This window comes from Aptenodytes forsteri, unplaced genomic scaffold, assembly GCF_000699145.1.
Source record: "Aptenodytes forsteri isolate BGI_AS27 unplaced genomic scaffold, ASM69914v1 Scaffold190, whole genome shotgun sequence".
Classification (NCBI taxonomy): domain Eukaryota; kingdom Metazoa; phylum Chordata; class Aves; order Sphenisciformes; family Spheniscidae; genus Aptenodytes; species Aptenodytes forsteri.
In genome coordinates, this window is record NW_008794597.1 from 246587 (window position 1) to 261198 (window position 14612).

The following is a 14612-nucleotide window of genomic DNA, read 5'->3' on the forward strand; positions in this document are numbered from 1 at the left end:
GAAGATGTCCCTGTTCATTGCAGGGGGGTTGGACTAGATGACTTTTAGAGGTCCCTTCCAACCCAAACTATTCTATGATCCTATGATAGTACATCTTTTATCTCTTAATTGTGAAATTGTTAATAAACTGCATTTTATTACTAATTATCGCTCCAGCTCCTACTGTTCTATTAAACTACAGCTCTCATGGTAATGACTAAATAAAATCAGGTAAAACCTTTGTGTGTGTGGGGGGGGAACTATATCCAAATGCATACTGTAAATAGTAAGAGGAAACAGTTATTGGATAGCTTCAGGTTATTTCAGTCTTCACTCTTTAGAAGGACCTAGATGGTCCTTCCTCCAACAGTGAGCATGTAAATCTTTCTGCATGCACAATTGCTTTTTGAGACCAAAAAATTTGATATTTGTAAAATCTGAATGAGATTTAGGAAACTTGGAAGTCTTTTACCTGCCTACTCTGGCAAAATTTGTTGTGTATATGTCTAACATAAAAGGAAGGGGAAATTTAAGTAAATGAATCTGTTATGATTCTTTAGTTCTAAAGGTCGTACCCCATGGAAATGTTTCTAGTACATGGAAATCGGATGATTTTTCAAAGCTAACTTTTTTCATTCATGGTTGAATCTTAATTATTTTTTTTCTTTCTACGTGGTACTCTTAGGTACAAAACCAGAAGGACTTCTTAGGACAAATTACAACTTAGTGTTTACAAACATTGCTACAAGTCTTCATGGATTTCATGACATTTTAAAAGGTGAGAGTACAGGAACAATGGTATGTTTCAGCTCTGCTTTTTTCTGTTTAACATAGCACACATGCACTCTCTCTGTAACAATGTTAAATGTGTAATATGTGATAAATCTGGTTTGTTTTGCCTTTACAAACTAAGATAAACTAAACCTACTAACTACTTGTTTTGGACATGCATGCATGTTTTTCACTCCTGTTCTGTTAGCTTTGTTATTCTAAGTTGCTGGAATACTTAGTTGTGGCGCTCTAGATCTTCCTGAGCAGTATCATTTTAGTTACTGAATTTCACTGCTCTAGTGGAACTAGCATACAGAATGAAATGCCATTAAATATACCTATTTTCCTCGGCTTCCGTACTGTTGACCTAGTACCTGCCTTCAAAGTGGAATTTTTCCTTACAGTTTTTAGGTTGATTACTATTTTTAAGATGAATATATAACCAAAACTTACAAAGAAAGAAGTCTTATTTCCTTTTGAAACTTAACTTCCTTCTTGAAAATGGCTTACCTTCCTTTTGTCAGAAGGACATGGATATTATGTTTTCAGTGAAGTGATGTTTGGTTAAAACTCGGAGTTTTAAACCACTGATGTTTCTGTATATCCTAGAATTTCTGTACCATGTAGCTGTTCCCAGGGAGAAAATAATACATTTAGGTGAATTATAGGTGAATTTTTGATACTAGTCAGCTGTTTAAACATTAGACTTTTATAATTCTAGCCAAAATGTTTTTTTCTTCTAGTCTTTTAGTAATAATGTCAATTATTACTAAATGGCAATGCATTGCCCCATTTTGCAGTGTCCCTGTTTAAAAAAAAAAAGATACTATTAGAGATTGTACCACAAACAAAATGAGACACTAAACCAAGAGTTGTAACATAGATAAGTTTATTGATAAATACTTTCTACCTCTTAATATAGTTACTATAATGTAAAACCAACCCAACATATACTTTATCAAAAGAAATAAAGAAAATAGAAGCAAAGTACTGAATAAAACTGTCAGTAGAGTTCATTAGCTAGCAGCAGAAATGTTGTGCTTAACACCTCACACTCCCATACTCCAGAATGCTTGATCTGTCACGTCTCTTCTCCCTTCCTTCCCAACCCAAACTAATTTCCAACTGCTTAAGCTTGCCTCAGATCATAACTTCAGTGGTGGTGGCCTGGGATTTCTTCATTTTGTAGCAATAGTACTTTATTGTAAAATGGGTGCAAAGTGTTCACTTGTCAAATAATTACTTATTTTTAATTAGGCCAAGTTTGTTTGTTCTTACTTGATAAATACTTGAGTTTTTTAAAATTTTGGTGCTGTTGACATTAATTAGTGTATTTAAGCTAAGATGTTTTTGTGAATGACTTTCAAAGTTTTGTGGGTCTTTTTTTTTCTTCCTCTCTGAAGACTGTTCTGTTGATTTTGCCTGAAAGAATTTTAGAATATAGGAAGTACCATTCTAAATTTCTGGTAGTCTTAGATTTGCTCTGACAGAATTAAACTACTCTTCCCTTCTAAGTCATGTAAGCTTAAGACTCAGATATTGAACATGACTAAAAATTCTACCTTTAGTGTCCTAATGTAAACATATGGAAATGGAAAGTATACTGGTGGAATGAAATGCTAGTTCAGTGTGAGCTTGGATCCACTATGTAGCTATGATTTTTGGGATACAGAGTACACTTAAATATACACCTTTATTCTGCCATGTGTAACGGGCATAATGTCTATTCCTTATGATCACAAACAGTTGTCTAAGGCAGTATACCAAAGAACTAAGAGAATCCAGAAGAAACTTTTATACAACTCGCTTAGAGGGGAAGAGCGGTTGAAGCCTGAGGTCATAAGCTGAATTTGAAAATGGTTGCTTAAATAGACAAAAATAATAATTTGCATAATTTGACATAAATGTGTTTTCTTTTTCTAGACATTTCCAAGCACTACAGTCAGAAAGCTACTTTAGAACAAGACGTGCCAACTGCCACACAGAAACTCATCACTACAAATGACTGTATTTTATCTTCTGTTGTGGCTTTAACAAATGGAGTGGGCAAGGTAATGGATATTTTTGTTTCAATATGATGCTCTAATTTGTGCAGGTTTTTTTTTAAATCTTAGTTGAATGATGTGGAAAATCTAGGTGTGCCTCTGATATTAATAATCTGTAGTATCAGGTTTGTTCTAAGGTATTTTCAGGCTATGAGGTAAAAACAACTGAGTGGGTGATAAAAGTAGATACTGTGAAGAGGATGCTTTGTGTTAGTAAGGTCTAAGTTATGTGGAAGAGCCTGTAGCTTGTTTGACTTTCTTGTTGTGAAGTCCAGTTTCACTAAATACTTCTCTTATTTTCTCAAGAGAAATTGCTCTCATGAATCTTTCTGGTCAACTTAATTTGAAAAAGTGACTTTTCTTGATGTGTCTAGATTGCCTCGTTCTTCAGCAACAACTTGGATCACTTCACTACTTCGTTGAGCTATGGCCCTAAAGGAGGAACAGAGTTCATCAGCCCTCTTTCAGCTGAGTGTATGCTGCAGTACAAGAAAAAGGCGGTTGCTTACATGAAGTCTTTGAAGAAGGTTTGTTCTCTATGCAAACATGCTACCTGAAAGCACAATTCAGTTGATAGTGGGCTATGCCAAAGAGAATACATCAGTATTTGGAATGGATTTTCCTCTGAATAAGAATCTTTCGCTAAGGAAATGGAACCCTTAGAGCAATAATGCTATTGAAAAAATTTAGAGAGCATAGTGGCTCTCACAACTGAGGGTATGTGCCAATTCTGCTGTTACCCATTTCCACTAATTATTTCTGTGCCAAGGCTCCAAGAAGAAGAGGGTAGCTGCTTATTTAAATTTCCTCTCATATTCACCAGGAGTTATGGAGTGAATGACGTCGTATTCTTATACTTGCATTCACTGGAAGACAGTGGGGAGCAACGGGGGGGGGGGAAAGAGAAAGCAGCTGAAAAGGAGAAAATGTGCTGAACCACAGGATTGAACACTGCCAGATCTCCCTGTTGTCTCCATTAAAATTAACAATTAAGTGATGGTGTACTTAACAGTTATCATTAAATCACTTAATGCAATGTCTGTAAAGTGGACCTTAAGATGCATTTGATCATTAAGTGACACCTGGAGTTTTCTGAGCACTTTTTAATCAGGTGTGCATTTTGGGGCAGTATTTTTTTTGTGAGCTTAAACCATTTTTTCTACTGGCTAGTAAACACTTGGAAGATGTTTTTCTTCCCTTTACTAAAGTAAGGAAGGCCATAAGAAAATAGAAGTAGAATACATATTGTGATCTATTGTCAAACATGTTTTGAGGTTTCTTTTATCCTGCAGCCTTGTGCAGATTCAGTGCCTTATGAAGAGGCCTTGGCTAATCGCAGAGTTCTTCTGAGTTCCACAGAAAGTAGAGAAGGTCTTGCACAACAGGTATTCTGGTATAAATTTTACTAACATATATGATAGTTTATTTTATAAAGGTAAAGTAGTATCAAATAGTCTCCACGTATTTATGTGTGTGGTTGTTTGTACATATATATGCATATACTAAGGCTTAAAATTAGACTGTAAATATCTTATTTGTAGAGTTTTGAAAGTAAAACTTATCCTTGTCAGGCTGGGTTATCTGAGACTTGTTCTCCTGTACCTGCAGAATGTACATGTAGTTGTAAGAGACAGGATTATGCCATTGATGTCTTAATTTATAAATACAAGAAGTCAGGCAATCTTTAATAATTCAAATAAATGCAAAATGAAGACAAGAATAAGGCATACTGAAGTATTCATTTCTAATGTTATGTACTGTTTTGAGTGCTTTTTTTGGACTGTGGGATTTATTAGCACTGGTTAAGAAAAATTTTTTTTCTTTTTGGTTAAAGTCTATTAATAGATTACAGTTTATCATTCTTGCAGTGTGCATATATCTTTTTTCTGGAAGGTGAGGCAGAGGGAGGTTAAATGGTATTTAAAAGGCCTATACAGTTTGCCCATCTCCTCATAAGAATGAAATGGCTGATACGAAAACTTCTTTATTAGCTTGAATGTTGAGACTGTGCTTGAGTCACCATCATTGAACTCTTACAGAAGAAAGACTTCAGTGGTTCTTTTTTGTAGTGGCCAATATTCAAAGTGTACTAGTAGGGATGAGATGAATTTCAACAGAAATGTGTGGAGTGATATGATGTATACTGTTCCATAGTTGATTTCTTATCTGGACAAGTGGGCTCTTCTGTCTGTGTGAGGTGGGGCAGCTGGAAGGGGAGAGATTGTTTGTCTTTCTAGCATAGAACAAGACAATGTTAGTGCCAGGCACGCATCTTTCAAGTTTTCATAAAATTTTTCCCTGCTTTGATTTTCACCTAATATGGTGTTGCCAGTTCTATGAGCTGTAACTTTGTGATGCATGTTTTAGACTAATTAAATAACGTGGTCATTTTCAACACATGACCACAGTTAAGTGTACAGTTTGAATCAGTAGTTGTTTACCTGCTGCATTATTCATTAGCTCACTTATGTAATGGTTTAAAATAATACTGTCTTCAAACATCCCCTGTGTGTGGCTTTTTTCCCCTTGTGTTCAGTAACGTGGACTGTAAACTTTCCCTCCTTAAGGTCCAGCAGAGTTTGGAGAAAATTGCAAAACTTGAACAAGAAAAAGAACACTGGATGTTGGAGGCCCAGCTAGCTAAAATAAAGCTAGAGAAAGAAAACCAAAAACTGAAGAACTCTCTTAGTGGACATTTAACTGAAACTATACAAGAGTGTTCTGTTTTGCCAAATGTAGCTGAACAAAAGAAGGAAATCACAGAAAAGAGTCCAAGGGAACCTATTAAAAGTACTAGTCTGGTAAGTGACCTTTTTTCTTCAATAGAGAAAAATCCACTCTCTTCAGTAGTAGTACTGTTTGATCAGTGGAACACTAATAACGAAAGCTTTTTGGCTGTGTTGAAATGCATTCATACTTGGGCTCCTGGTATTAATAGGGATGTCATCTGTAAGAAAGAAACAATCTACTTCGCACTCGATAGAATTCTTCCTTTTTTTTTTTTTCCTCCCCACTTTCCTGCTCCAGGATAAAAATGACCTGTGGATTGTTTTGAAATCCCCAATTTTGAAGTAAACTGGCATCTTAGTTTTTGGTCCTGTATTTGATCAATTAGGAATGAGGAGAATGGCTTTTTCTAGCCACAGTGCTTAATGTAACTCCCAGGTCAACATATTGTATAAATATTTCCCATAAACCTAAATCCCTAGTCCTGTTGAGGTAAGAAACAAAAACCTCTTGACTCTGTGAAGACATTCTTCCATGAAGCTAGTTATTCACATACACCCCTCTGCTACAGAGTTCTGTCAGTGCTTCACACTGAACTGTCAAACTGGAAAGAAAGTAATTCAGAAGGTACTCAAGAAATTCAAGATGGGTTTCCTTGCTCTTGAACATGAAAAGTAATGTTTCAATATACTAACGTACCTCTAAATTAGTTTCATGTAATCAAGCACTTGCATAATCATACAAGCTAGCTGCATCTTGTTGCTTCTATTGCTTTTTCCCCTGTGTACATCGTAAGGCAAAGGATATATTTGGAGAGTTGGTGTCAGCTTTAATTCTGTTCAAGGTATTAATGTATATTATTACCCTTGTAGTAAGTACTTAAATTTGGTTTTAGTTTTAACTGTTGCAAGATTTTTTTTTAATTTAAACTCCTTCTATGACTGAAGCCGAAATGACTTGCAGCTATAGTATCTATTTTTGCAGTTCTCACTTAAGCACATTTTCTTCCTTGTTCTAGATTGGAATGTTGACTATAACTGCTGATAATGAAAAGGTAATCTGTTTTAAACATTATCAAAGTACATCTGGTAAATACTTCAATTCTGATTCTGTTAAACTTATTCCAAAGGTCTAATTACCAAGAATACTGTCATCTAATGGCATGAGTCACCCATGTAGTCTGCATACTATATCTTCAAGTTTCTGAAATCCATGTATTTCTTAGCAGTTCACTAAACAGAAGAAAGTTATCTTTTATTCATGTAAGCAGTTCGGAGCAGTGTGAGTTGTGGTCCGGGTCTGTTCTCTGTAATTTGAGGAAAGCATTGGTCTGTACTTCAGTAACCCGAACTGCACTCCAAGCCTCAATTCTTAACTCTTGAGGAAGGGCTCAAGCTGCAAAAAAGTCACTGACTGTAGTGCCTGGTGTTTAACACTTAAGTACAGGCTATCCCAAACCAGAGGTCACACCAAAAGAAAGCTCCAACCAGCTGTCAGACTAAATGTTAACTCCTTGTTTAGCACTGCTATAGCGTAATGCTTGCCCCAGCAGGAACTTAACAGAGTAAGATTCAGTGCTTTCCCTTTTCTGACACTGCAGGGAATTGACGTGTATTTTAGTTTACTCCCCCTTTTCTTCTGAAGGTATGATTAAAAAGGGGGTGGGAGCCAGATAGTAACTGATACAAGTTCTTAAAAGCTACTGCATAGTGCTGAACTTGAAGGTAATGATAAGTCATGTGAAAGCTGCTTCTAGTGGGTTACTCTGTAACTTACAGCAAACTGGTGAGTTGTGTTGTGGGGTTTTATTAAAAGTTCAAATGTCTAAACAAACTTCTGGAACACGCAGTGTATGAAATTGTTCTGACTGTTGTGAGCTTCTGAAACTTAGTTATGCGAAGGAATTCTTCCTTGTTGGGAAAAGCACGTAAATTTTTTCTATAGATGAAAGCAGTCCATTTCTACAGTGGGTTTTCACCTTCATCAGAGACTTGATATGTTAAATCAAGCTAACTTCTTACATCTTCAATCAGCTCTTTGTCCTTTAAGGAAGTCTGACACTGAGAGTCACTATCAGAGTGAAAAATTGCAGAGTAACCCTCTGTAATTTCTCTATTGTGTTTGGTGAATTTATTGCTTTCGGGTAGAGCAGCCAGGCCTCAGGAGGGAGGAAGAGAAGTCAGTATAGAGGACGATGTTGTGTTGCAAGTATTCAGGCTACTAAACATAAATATGTCTGCTTAAATTTTTGCTTTGCCAGGCTCCAGATGCTGAGTCTCGCGAAGACCTGATAAAAAACCACTATATGTCAAGGATAGCAGAACTTACATCTCATCTGCAGCTTGCTGACAGCAAATCAGTACACTTTCATGCTGAGGTGAGCGCGCAGGCAGTATCTATACTGAAAACAATAAATCCCTTTTTGAACTTTCCACAGGCAAGTGTTATGACAGCGAGTTTAAATATATGGAACATAATGTTTCATAAAAATCTGTTCCTGGAATATGTCTTTTTGGCTGTGGTCTGGTGTGCATAGAAATGGATACTGTAGAAAGACTTTTTTAATAAATCCTTTTGGTAGCCTTGTCTTGGGTATATTAAGAAGGACAATGTGTATCATGTATAGGTTTGTTCATACAAGCCAAAGCAGCTGGCTTTATTTACCAAGCTGGTTTTAACTTCATCTTAAAGTGATGCTGGCGTCATTCAAAAATACTTGAGTGTATCATGAAGTGATGAAAAAAAGCTCTCCTCTGAGAAATTGGTTTTTAGGCATAAGTTATACTGAACTTCAAGAATTAATAAAATGATTCATTGTATCTATGACTTCCTGTTTTCATTTCAAATCCTGGCTAACTTTTCTTGAAAGTAGTGGCCATTTCAATTTGTGTTATTAACTGATGTGGAATATACCAAAGCTCCAGGTTGACAGAGCAAATCCTTTTAAATATTTTTTTAATAGTAGATGACATAGTATGGAGGAACCATCTTTCTCTGGTATTTTAGCAGTGTATGAAGTGAGTTGTTTGTGTTGCTTTTTACTTATGAAATATTTCCTAGTAATTATGTGAAAAATATGGTATTTAGAGGATTGGCAATACGGTAATTCTGTAAAATGAAACAAAAATTTAATGTTAACTATTACATTACCTTTGCATTTAAAAATGTGCACAAGCTCTGACTAAGTTTCTTGAAATGTAAGGGTTACAGAAAGATGGAAGTATCCAAAGCAATCAGTTAAAGGTGGCACAAGGCAATACTCTGGAACTAACTTTCCTCCCTTCTACCCTCCCTATCCTGTTCTGATTGACAGTGTCGAGCACTTGCCAAAAGACTGTCTTTAGCAGAGAAGTCCAAGGAATCGCTCACGGAAGAGTTGAAGCTAGCTAGTCAAAACATCAGTAGATTACAGGCAAGTAAAATGTTGTATAATTAAATAGATGCATTTCATAATTGTGTGTAAGGGGAAGTTGGAGGAGAAAAAATATGACCATCGAGTGTGGTCATGCCTTTACTAGATCGTTAGTTACATGATGTAAAAACTCTTAATGGTATGTAGAGAAGAGACTTAAATAATACACTTCAAATCCCAGGTATAAAGTTGAAGTGGAACATGCTTGCAAGGAAAAAGTTATAGTAGCCAAGCCTGTGTTTTAGCACATTTGATGTCAAGGCTTTTTATGAAAATGGTGGGGGTTTTTATGTCAAAAGATGTGGTTGTGTGACTGACTTCACTGGCTTGTTTCCCTCTGCAAGGGGAGGATTACTTTGTGTACAGCCAGCACTTGCACCTACTCAGAGTTCGATGTGATACTGGCAAGGCTGACTACACATCAGTCCATTTAACTTAGAAACAGGACTAGGGAAGTGATGAAAGTGCACTTTCCTAGATGATACACTGAATTCTTAATCCTTTCTCGCACCTGGGACTGAAAGTCTTAGAAATGCCAGGGTGGTTTTTTCAAGATGGATAGCTTAATATTAAGCAAAAATAACTTTGGGGTAATCTTTAAGAAATCGTTGTTAACAATAGATAATAAACTCTTATACCAGATGTCCTGTGAATGTCCTGTCCTTTTGTCCTTCCCCTCTACGCAGTTCAGAAAGGAGCCAATAGTAAAATAAAGTATAGATAAATATTCAGTGTTTAAATGGCCTTGTTTTCTTCAATAAAGATACGAACTAAATTTGCTCACCTGTCTGAGATGGTGAGTACCTAAAATGCTCCATACAGGCAGTGAATATGATGATATACACTTAAAAGAATTGTTCATGAACACAAAGTGCTCTTTTGATTTGTTCCTTTAACAAATTCCACAATCAATATCCAACTTGACATGAGATGTTCATGTCCAATTTCATATTAAACTTCCTAAGAAAAGGTAGCAAGCGCACCATTTGTACGTTTAGTAGTCTGCGCGATACTGAATCATAGAATTGTTTAGGTTGGAAGTGCCCTCTGAAGGTAATCGGGTCCCTTCCTTTGGTCAGAGCAGAGAGTTCAGATCAAGCTGTTGAATTGGGACTTTCCTGTACAGCCATCCTGGCCTTCTGCCACAGTTGCTCAACTTCCTAAGCATTGGACTGTTCTTTGCTCTGTCCTTGATCATTCAGCTTTCCTGGGCCCCATTAACTTCCAGGGCAGTTTTACCTGGGATCTTGCCAAGCAGACCTTGAAAAAGCCAGAATCCACTCTTCTTAAATCTCGGGTTGCTGTAATTCTACTATTCATCTTGCTTGCTTCCCTCAGGATCTTAAATTCCACTAACTCATGGTTGCTGCAGCCAAGGCTACCATTGGCTTTCACATCCCTGACCAGCTTTTCCTTATTTGTGAGTAACAGGTCCAGCAGAGAGCCTCTCTCAGGCCTATTGATCACTGATATTGAGAAGTTCTTTACCACACTCAAGGGAACTCCCAAATTGCTTGTGTCCCACCTTGTTGCCCTTTCAGGAGATGTCAGGGTGGTTAAAATCCCTCATGAGGATCAGGGTCTGGAGTTGTGAGATTTCTATCTGCTTGTAGCAAATGCCTCCCATATCACCCTTGTTGTTCTCCTCTGATCTCCCTACCTATGAGATCTTAATTGTCTTCAAACCACTCTTTCACGTAAAGCATGACTTCTCCCCTTCCTATCCTGTCCTTCCTAAAGCATCGGTATCCCTTCGTTGCTGCGCTCTAGTCATGCACACTATCCTACCATGTCGGTCTAATGCCAGAGAGATCCTATTTCTGCAACTGCATGTGGATTGTCGATTCCTTCAGCTTTGTATGCCACGGATATTCACATACAGGCTGTGCCCTAACCCTATAAACTTTATTTGTTTCTTGTCTGGAAGCAATGTTGGAAAACTTAGCTGTTAGTCTTTTATGTAAGCCATAAAAAAGAGGGGGAAAAATTATAAAGGAAACAGAGCAAAAATAAGGGGAACAGACCATGCATGAGACTTCAGGTAAAAGAAAAATATCTATTGAGTTTCTTTCAGCAAGTGATTTTTTTTCCAATGGTTTAGCTTAATTGCACACATTCAGCATCAAAAGTGTAGCTTACTAAGTGGAGATAGAAATTGGCTGCTTTGCCAGTTGTCACTAATATTGAGCAAAGGCTTCTGGTTATTTTTTTTTCCCCTTAGGATGAATTGATGACTACAAAGAGAAGTTATGAAGATCAGTTAAGTATGATGAGTGACCATCTCTGCAGTATGAATGAAACATTAACTAAACAAAGGGAAGAAATCGATACACTAAAGATGACTAGTAAGGTAAGTTGTCAGGTGTTGACATTAGGCGCTGGCTGCAGTTTGGAGGTCTGTGGGTTGCATTTGGCGTTCCTGCAGTACTGCCCTTTAACAGACCAATTCACACGCTATAGTTCTTACTCTCAGCCAATTGGAAAGAAAACTCCAAACCTGGTCGTGCACATTTCGGTGAAGAAAAAATTCTTGCAAAACATATGTGTGGGGAAAAAAGAAACACTTTATGTCACTGCTTCAAAGTAGGGTTTCAAAGTGTACCCTCTGATGGATGATCAGCACCCTCTTTTTTGTTTATATCTGGTGAAAATAGAACTATTTGCAAATTCATCTAGTGATATCGGGTGTTTATGATTAGCATATTGGTAGGCGTGTCCTTCCTGCACTCCTCTCTTGGTTGCAGCATACTCTGTTCTTGGCAGCTATTCTTCTCTGTTTTATTCTAGCTTTTCTGTCTCTCATATGTAGGAATGAAAAACTTATCATTTATATTCTCCTGTGAACTTAAAACGCACACTTGAATTTTTTTCCAAGCAAGGAGTCTATCCATTTACCAGAAACAAATTTTTGACTTGACTTAATGATAAAAAATACAGAAGTCTGCTGTTTCGAGCAGTCAGTGCTTAAACCATGGTATATCTTACTCTGATGGTTCTAGGGAGAAACAGATCCTGTGAAGGCCTTTACCTCCTTCACTAATCTGGCTGTGAAACTAGTAAGCTAGCATTATTCTCCTTAATTGTGGAATGCATGGAAGCAGATTTCACTGAAGGGTTAAAAAAAAAAATCCATGTTTTGATTAAAGGTCCCATGACAGTGATTTTTATTTTTTAGAGTAGACTCTTCCCCTCATGTACAGAACTGTTTTTCTCCAGACGTCTGAGTGTTTTGACTTGGCATTGCAATCTTTAAAACTACTTTTTGGTGTATAAGCTCTTGTGTTTTTAGAGGGAAGCTCTTGGCTGCATACTGACCATAGCACTTCATGTTTTTACAAAATGTTTTCTGGAATTTTTCACTTGTCATACTTTCAAGACTTGAAGTGGTACTCTGTCTGTAAGGAGGTAGTTTAAAATCTCAGAACAGGAGACAGGGATTTTCAAATGTTGCCACAATTCAGTTGAAATCAAAATGATGCAGTTAAAGCCATTATCACTTGGAGAGAGTTGTTGGTTAGATTAAAAACAAATGTTATCTTAAGGAAATAGTTACTTGCTGGCAATTCTGTGTCTTCCTATTGCACAAAAGTTTATTTTAAGCTACACGTTTGCTTTGTGGAATTGTTGCAAGTCAAATGTGAGTTGGTTAGCTGTAGAACAAATTCTTTCCTAAACTAGGAATATTCTGTATAGACCAAGTTAAAGTTAAATTTGTTTTGGAACAAAATGATACGGTGGGGGATTGATTTTAATTTGAGGCAATTATCCTGTAAGGTTTATATTTGAAATATCACTTAAGGGTGAATTATGATTTGACTTGCCTTTACTGCCCTTACAATATTAGTGGTGTTAATACAATTGAGTGTCTTGGGACATCACTCAAATGTCTCTTTTCCACAGGTTTCAATTGAAGTAAGGTGCTGTTGTGCTTATTTGAAATATCTGCTACTTTCCCCTGTTATGCCTGTAAAGATAGAGGGATTTTCAGAGCAAGCAGTTACAAGCTTCCATTATTAAAAGCCTATGGACTGTTTATTATCAGTTTGACTGTTCTTCGTTTGCTGTAGGCATAAATTATCAGACATCAGGTTTTGTTGTCTGTATAGATTTTTCTTATCTGAATTATATGTTTTGTTCACTTGTTTCTTGTTGCAGGGAAACTCTAAAAAGAACAAAAATCGATAGCTTACAGCTCATCAACTGTCTTCGGAAGCTGCTGCTGCACAGGATGCAGTTAGTGAAGGTTCATTGTCCAATTCCTGTTTGTTACAGGAAGCAGAGGTGGTATTGGGTCTAGTAAAAACTGATTTGGTGCTGTAAATGGCTTTAAAATAACTAGAACTTGTAACAGATAAAACAGAACTTAATGTTGGCTCTAAACCAGGAAATACACACTCTGTGGATAATTTATATAGTAATTACCTTCAGTTTTTACTGTGCACTTTTTAAAACTAGGTTTTAATTTCATGTAATAACTTCAGATTTTGTATATTTTCAAATATGATTATGCATTAACAAATTTGGATCTGTGCAGTAGTTGTCTCTTTTTGAGTTATATGTTAAATTGTCACCATGTGTACATTCCTTTACTTGTTAATAACAGTTTAAAAATTAATTTTGAGGCTTTTTTGGCCATGCAAGCTGTGCAGTTACTGTAAATCTCTTATTCCTGTTCTCAGCCCTTTTGAATTAATTGGAATTGTGGCTTTAAATGACTTCTATAAATTCACACAAGTAAATGGGGTCACTATTTTATTTTAGGCTGCAATAGTAGAAACTTCTGCTGCTTGTATTTGGCACTTTGGATTTTGAAGTAAAGAGCACAAATAGCTGAATTGGGATACTTCCATGAAATTGCTTTAAGCCCTCACTAAGGCATTTTGTTTACACATATATGTATATATATATATTGGTTGAAATAGCTGTTTAAAGCTAGAGGAAATTGTGATTGTAACTTGCCCCAAAAGAGTGAAGCAATATATGTGTGTAGAATAGATCAGCTTACTGTGCTCTCTTACAGTAAAGAAGAATATGAAATATGTAGAAGATTTAAACACTGAATTTGCAAAAAGTCTTCATGGAATTAAGTCCAGATGGATTCACTGGGGGGATGCACGTGGCTTTTCCTGTGTTTTGGGAAGTTTGTGAACTTTGGGCCTCTCCTAGATTTATTTTTTTTTTAAGTGAAGTCTAATACCATGAGTTTTCACAGCATTGAGGTTTTTTTTAATCAGATACTGTGCTGCTTCACACTTTACAGTGATCTTCTGTTCCATAATTTGCATTATGGCACTTATTTGTCCCATAAGGGTTTACTCTGATAACAGCTGTGTTGATATGTATTATTAGTATGTAATAATAAAATTGACAACATGAAACCAGCTTGACTTTTTTTTCTTGATTCTGGTTCTACCCAGGTTGGACGATGTGGTATTGTGATGAGATGTTAACAGCTATTCCCGGTGAGGTCAGCTTAAGTAATTAAACCAGTCTAGTTACTCTTAGTAGCGCTTCTCTTTGTTTGAGCCAGACTGCATTTCTGTACGTAATGCTGCAGTGTGCAGAGTACACCGAGTCCACGTTAGTATTTCTCACCTTCTTGACTGCTGAAAGGCAAACAAGCACCGTATCTGTAGTGATCACAACTGTGGAACTGTTCTGATACAGTTTTTCCTTTT

General features: G+C 36.6%; 1 protein-coding gene across 1 annotated transcript in view; it reads left to right on the top strand.

Moving 5' to 3' along the window:
• The window catches only part of PPP1R21 (protein phosphatase 1 regulatory subunit 21), a 38844-nt gene extending 24539 nt beyond the window's left edge, over window positions 1-14305 (top strand). The window contains exons 16-25 of the mRNA XM_009272695.2: window positions 665-757; window positions 2674-2801; window positions 3170-3322; window positions 4088-4180; window positions 5363-5596; window positions 6541-6576; window positions 7783-7899; window positions 8836-8934; window positions 11156-11284; window positions 13090-14305. Coding sequence (XP_009270970.2) covers window positions 665-757; window positions 2674-2801; window positions 3170-3322; window positions 4088-4180; window positions 5363-5596; window positions 6541-6576; window positions 7783-7899; window positions 8836-8934; window positions 11156-11284; window positions 13090-13119 — 1112 coding nt within the window. The 3' untranslated portion in view covers window positions 13120-14305. The remainder of the gene's footprint in view (window positions 1-664; window positions 758-2673; window positions 2802-3169; window positions 3323-4087; window positions 4181-5362; window positions 5597-6540; window positions 6577-7782; window positions 7900-8835; window positions 8935-11155; window positions 11285-13089) is intronic.
• Window positions 14306-14612: the final 307 nt, after the last annotated feature.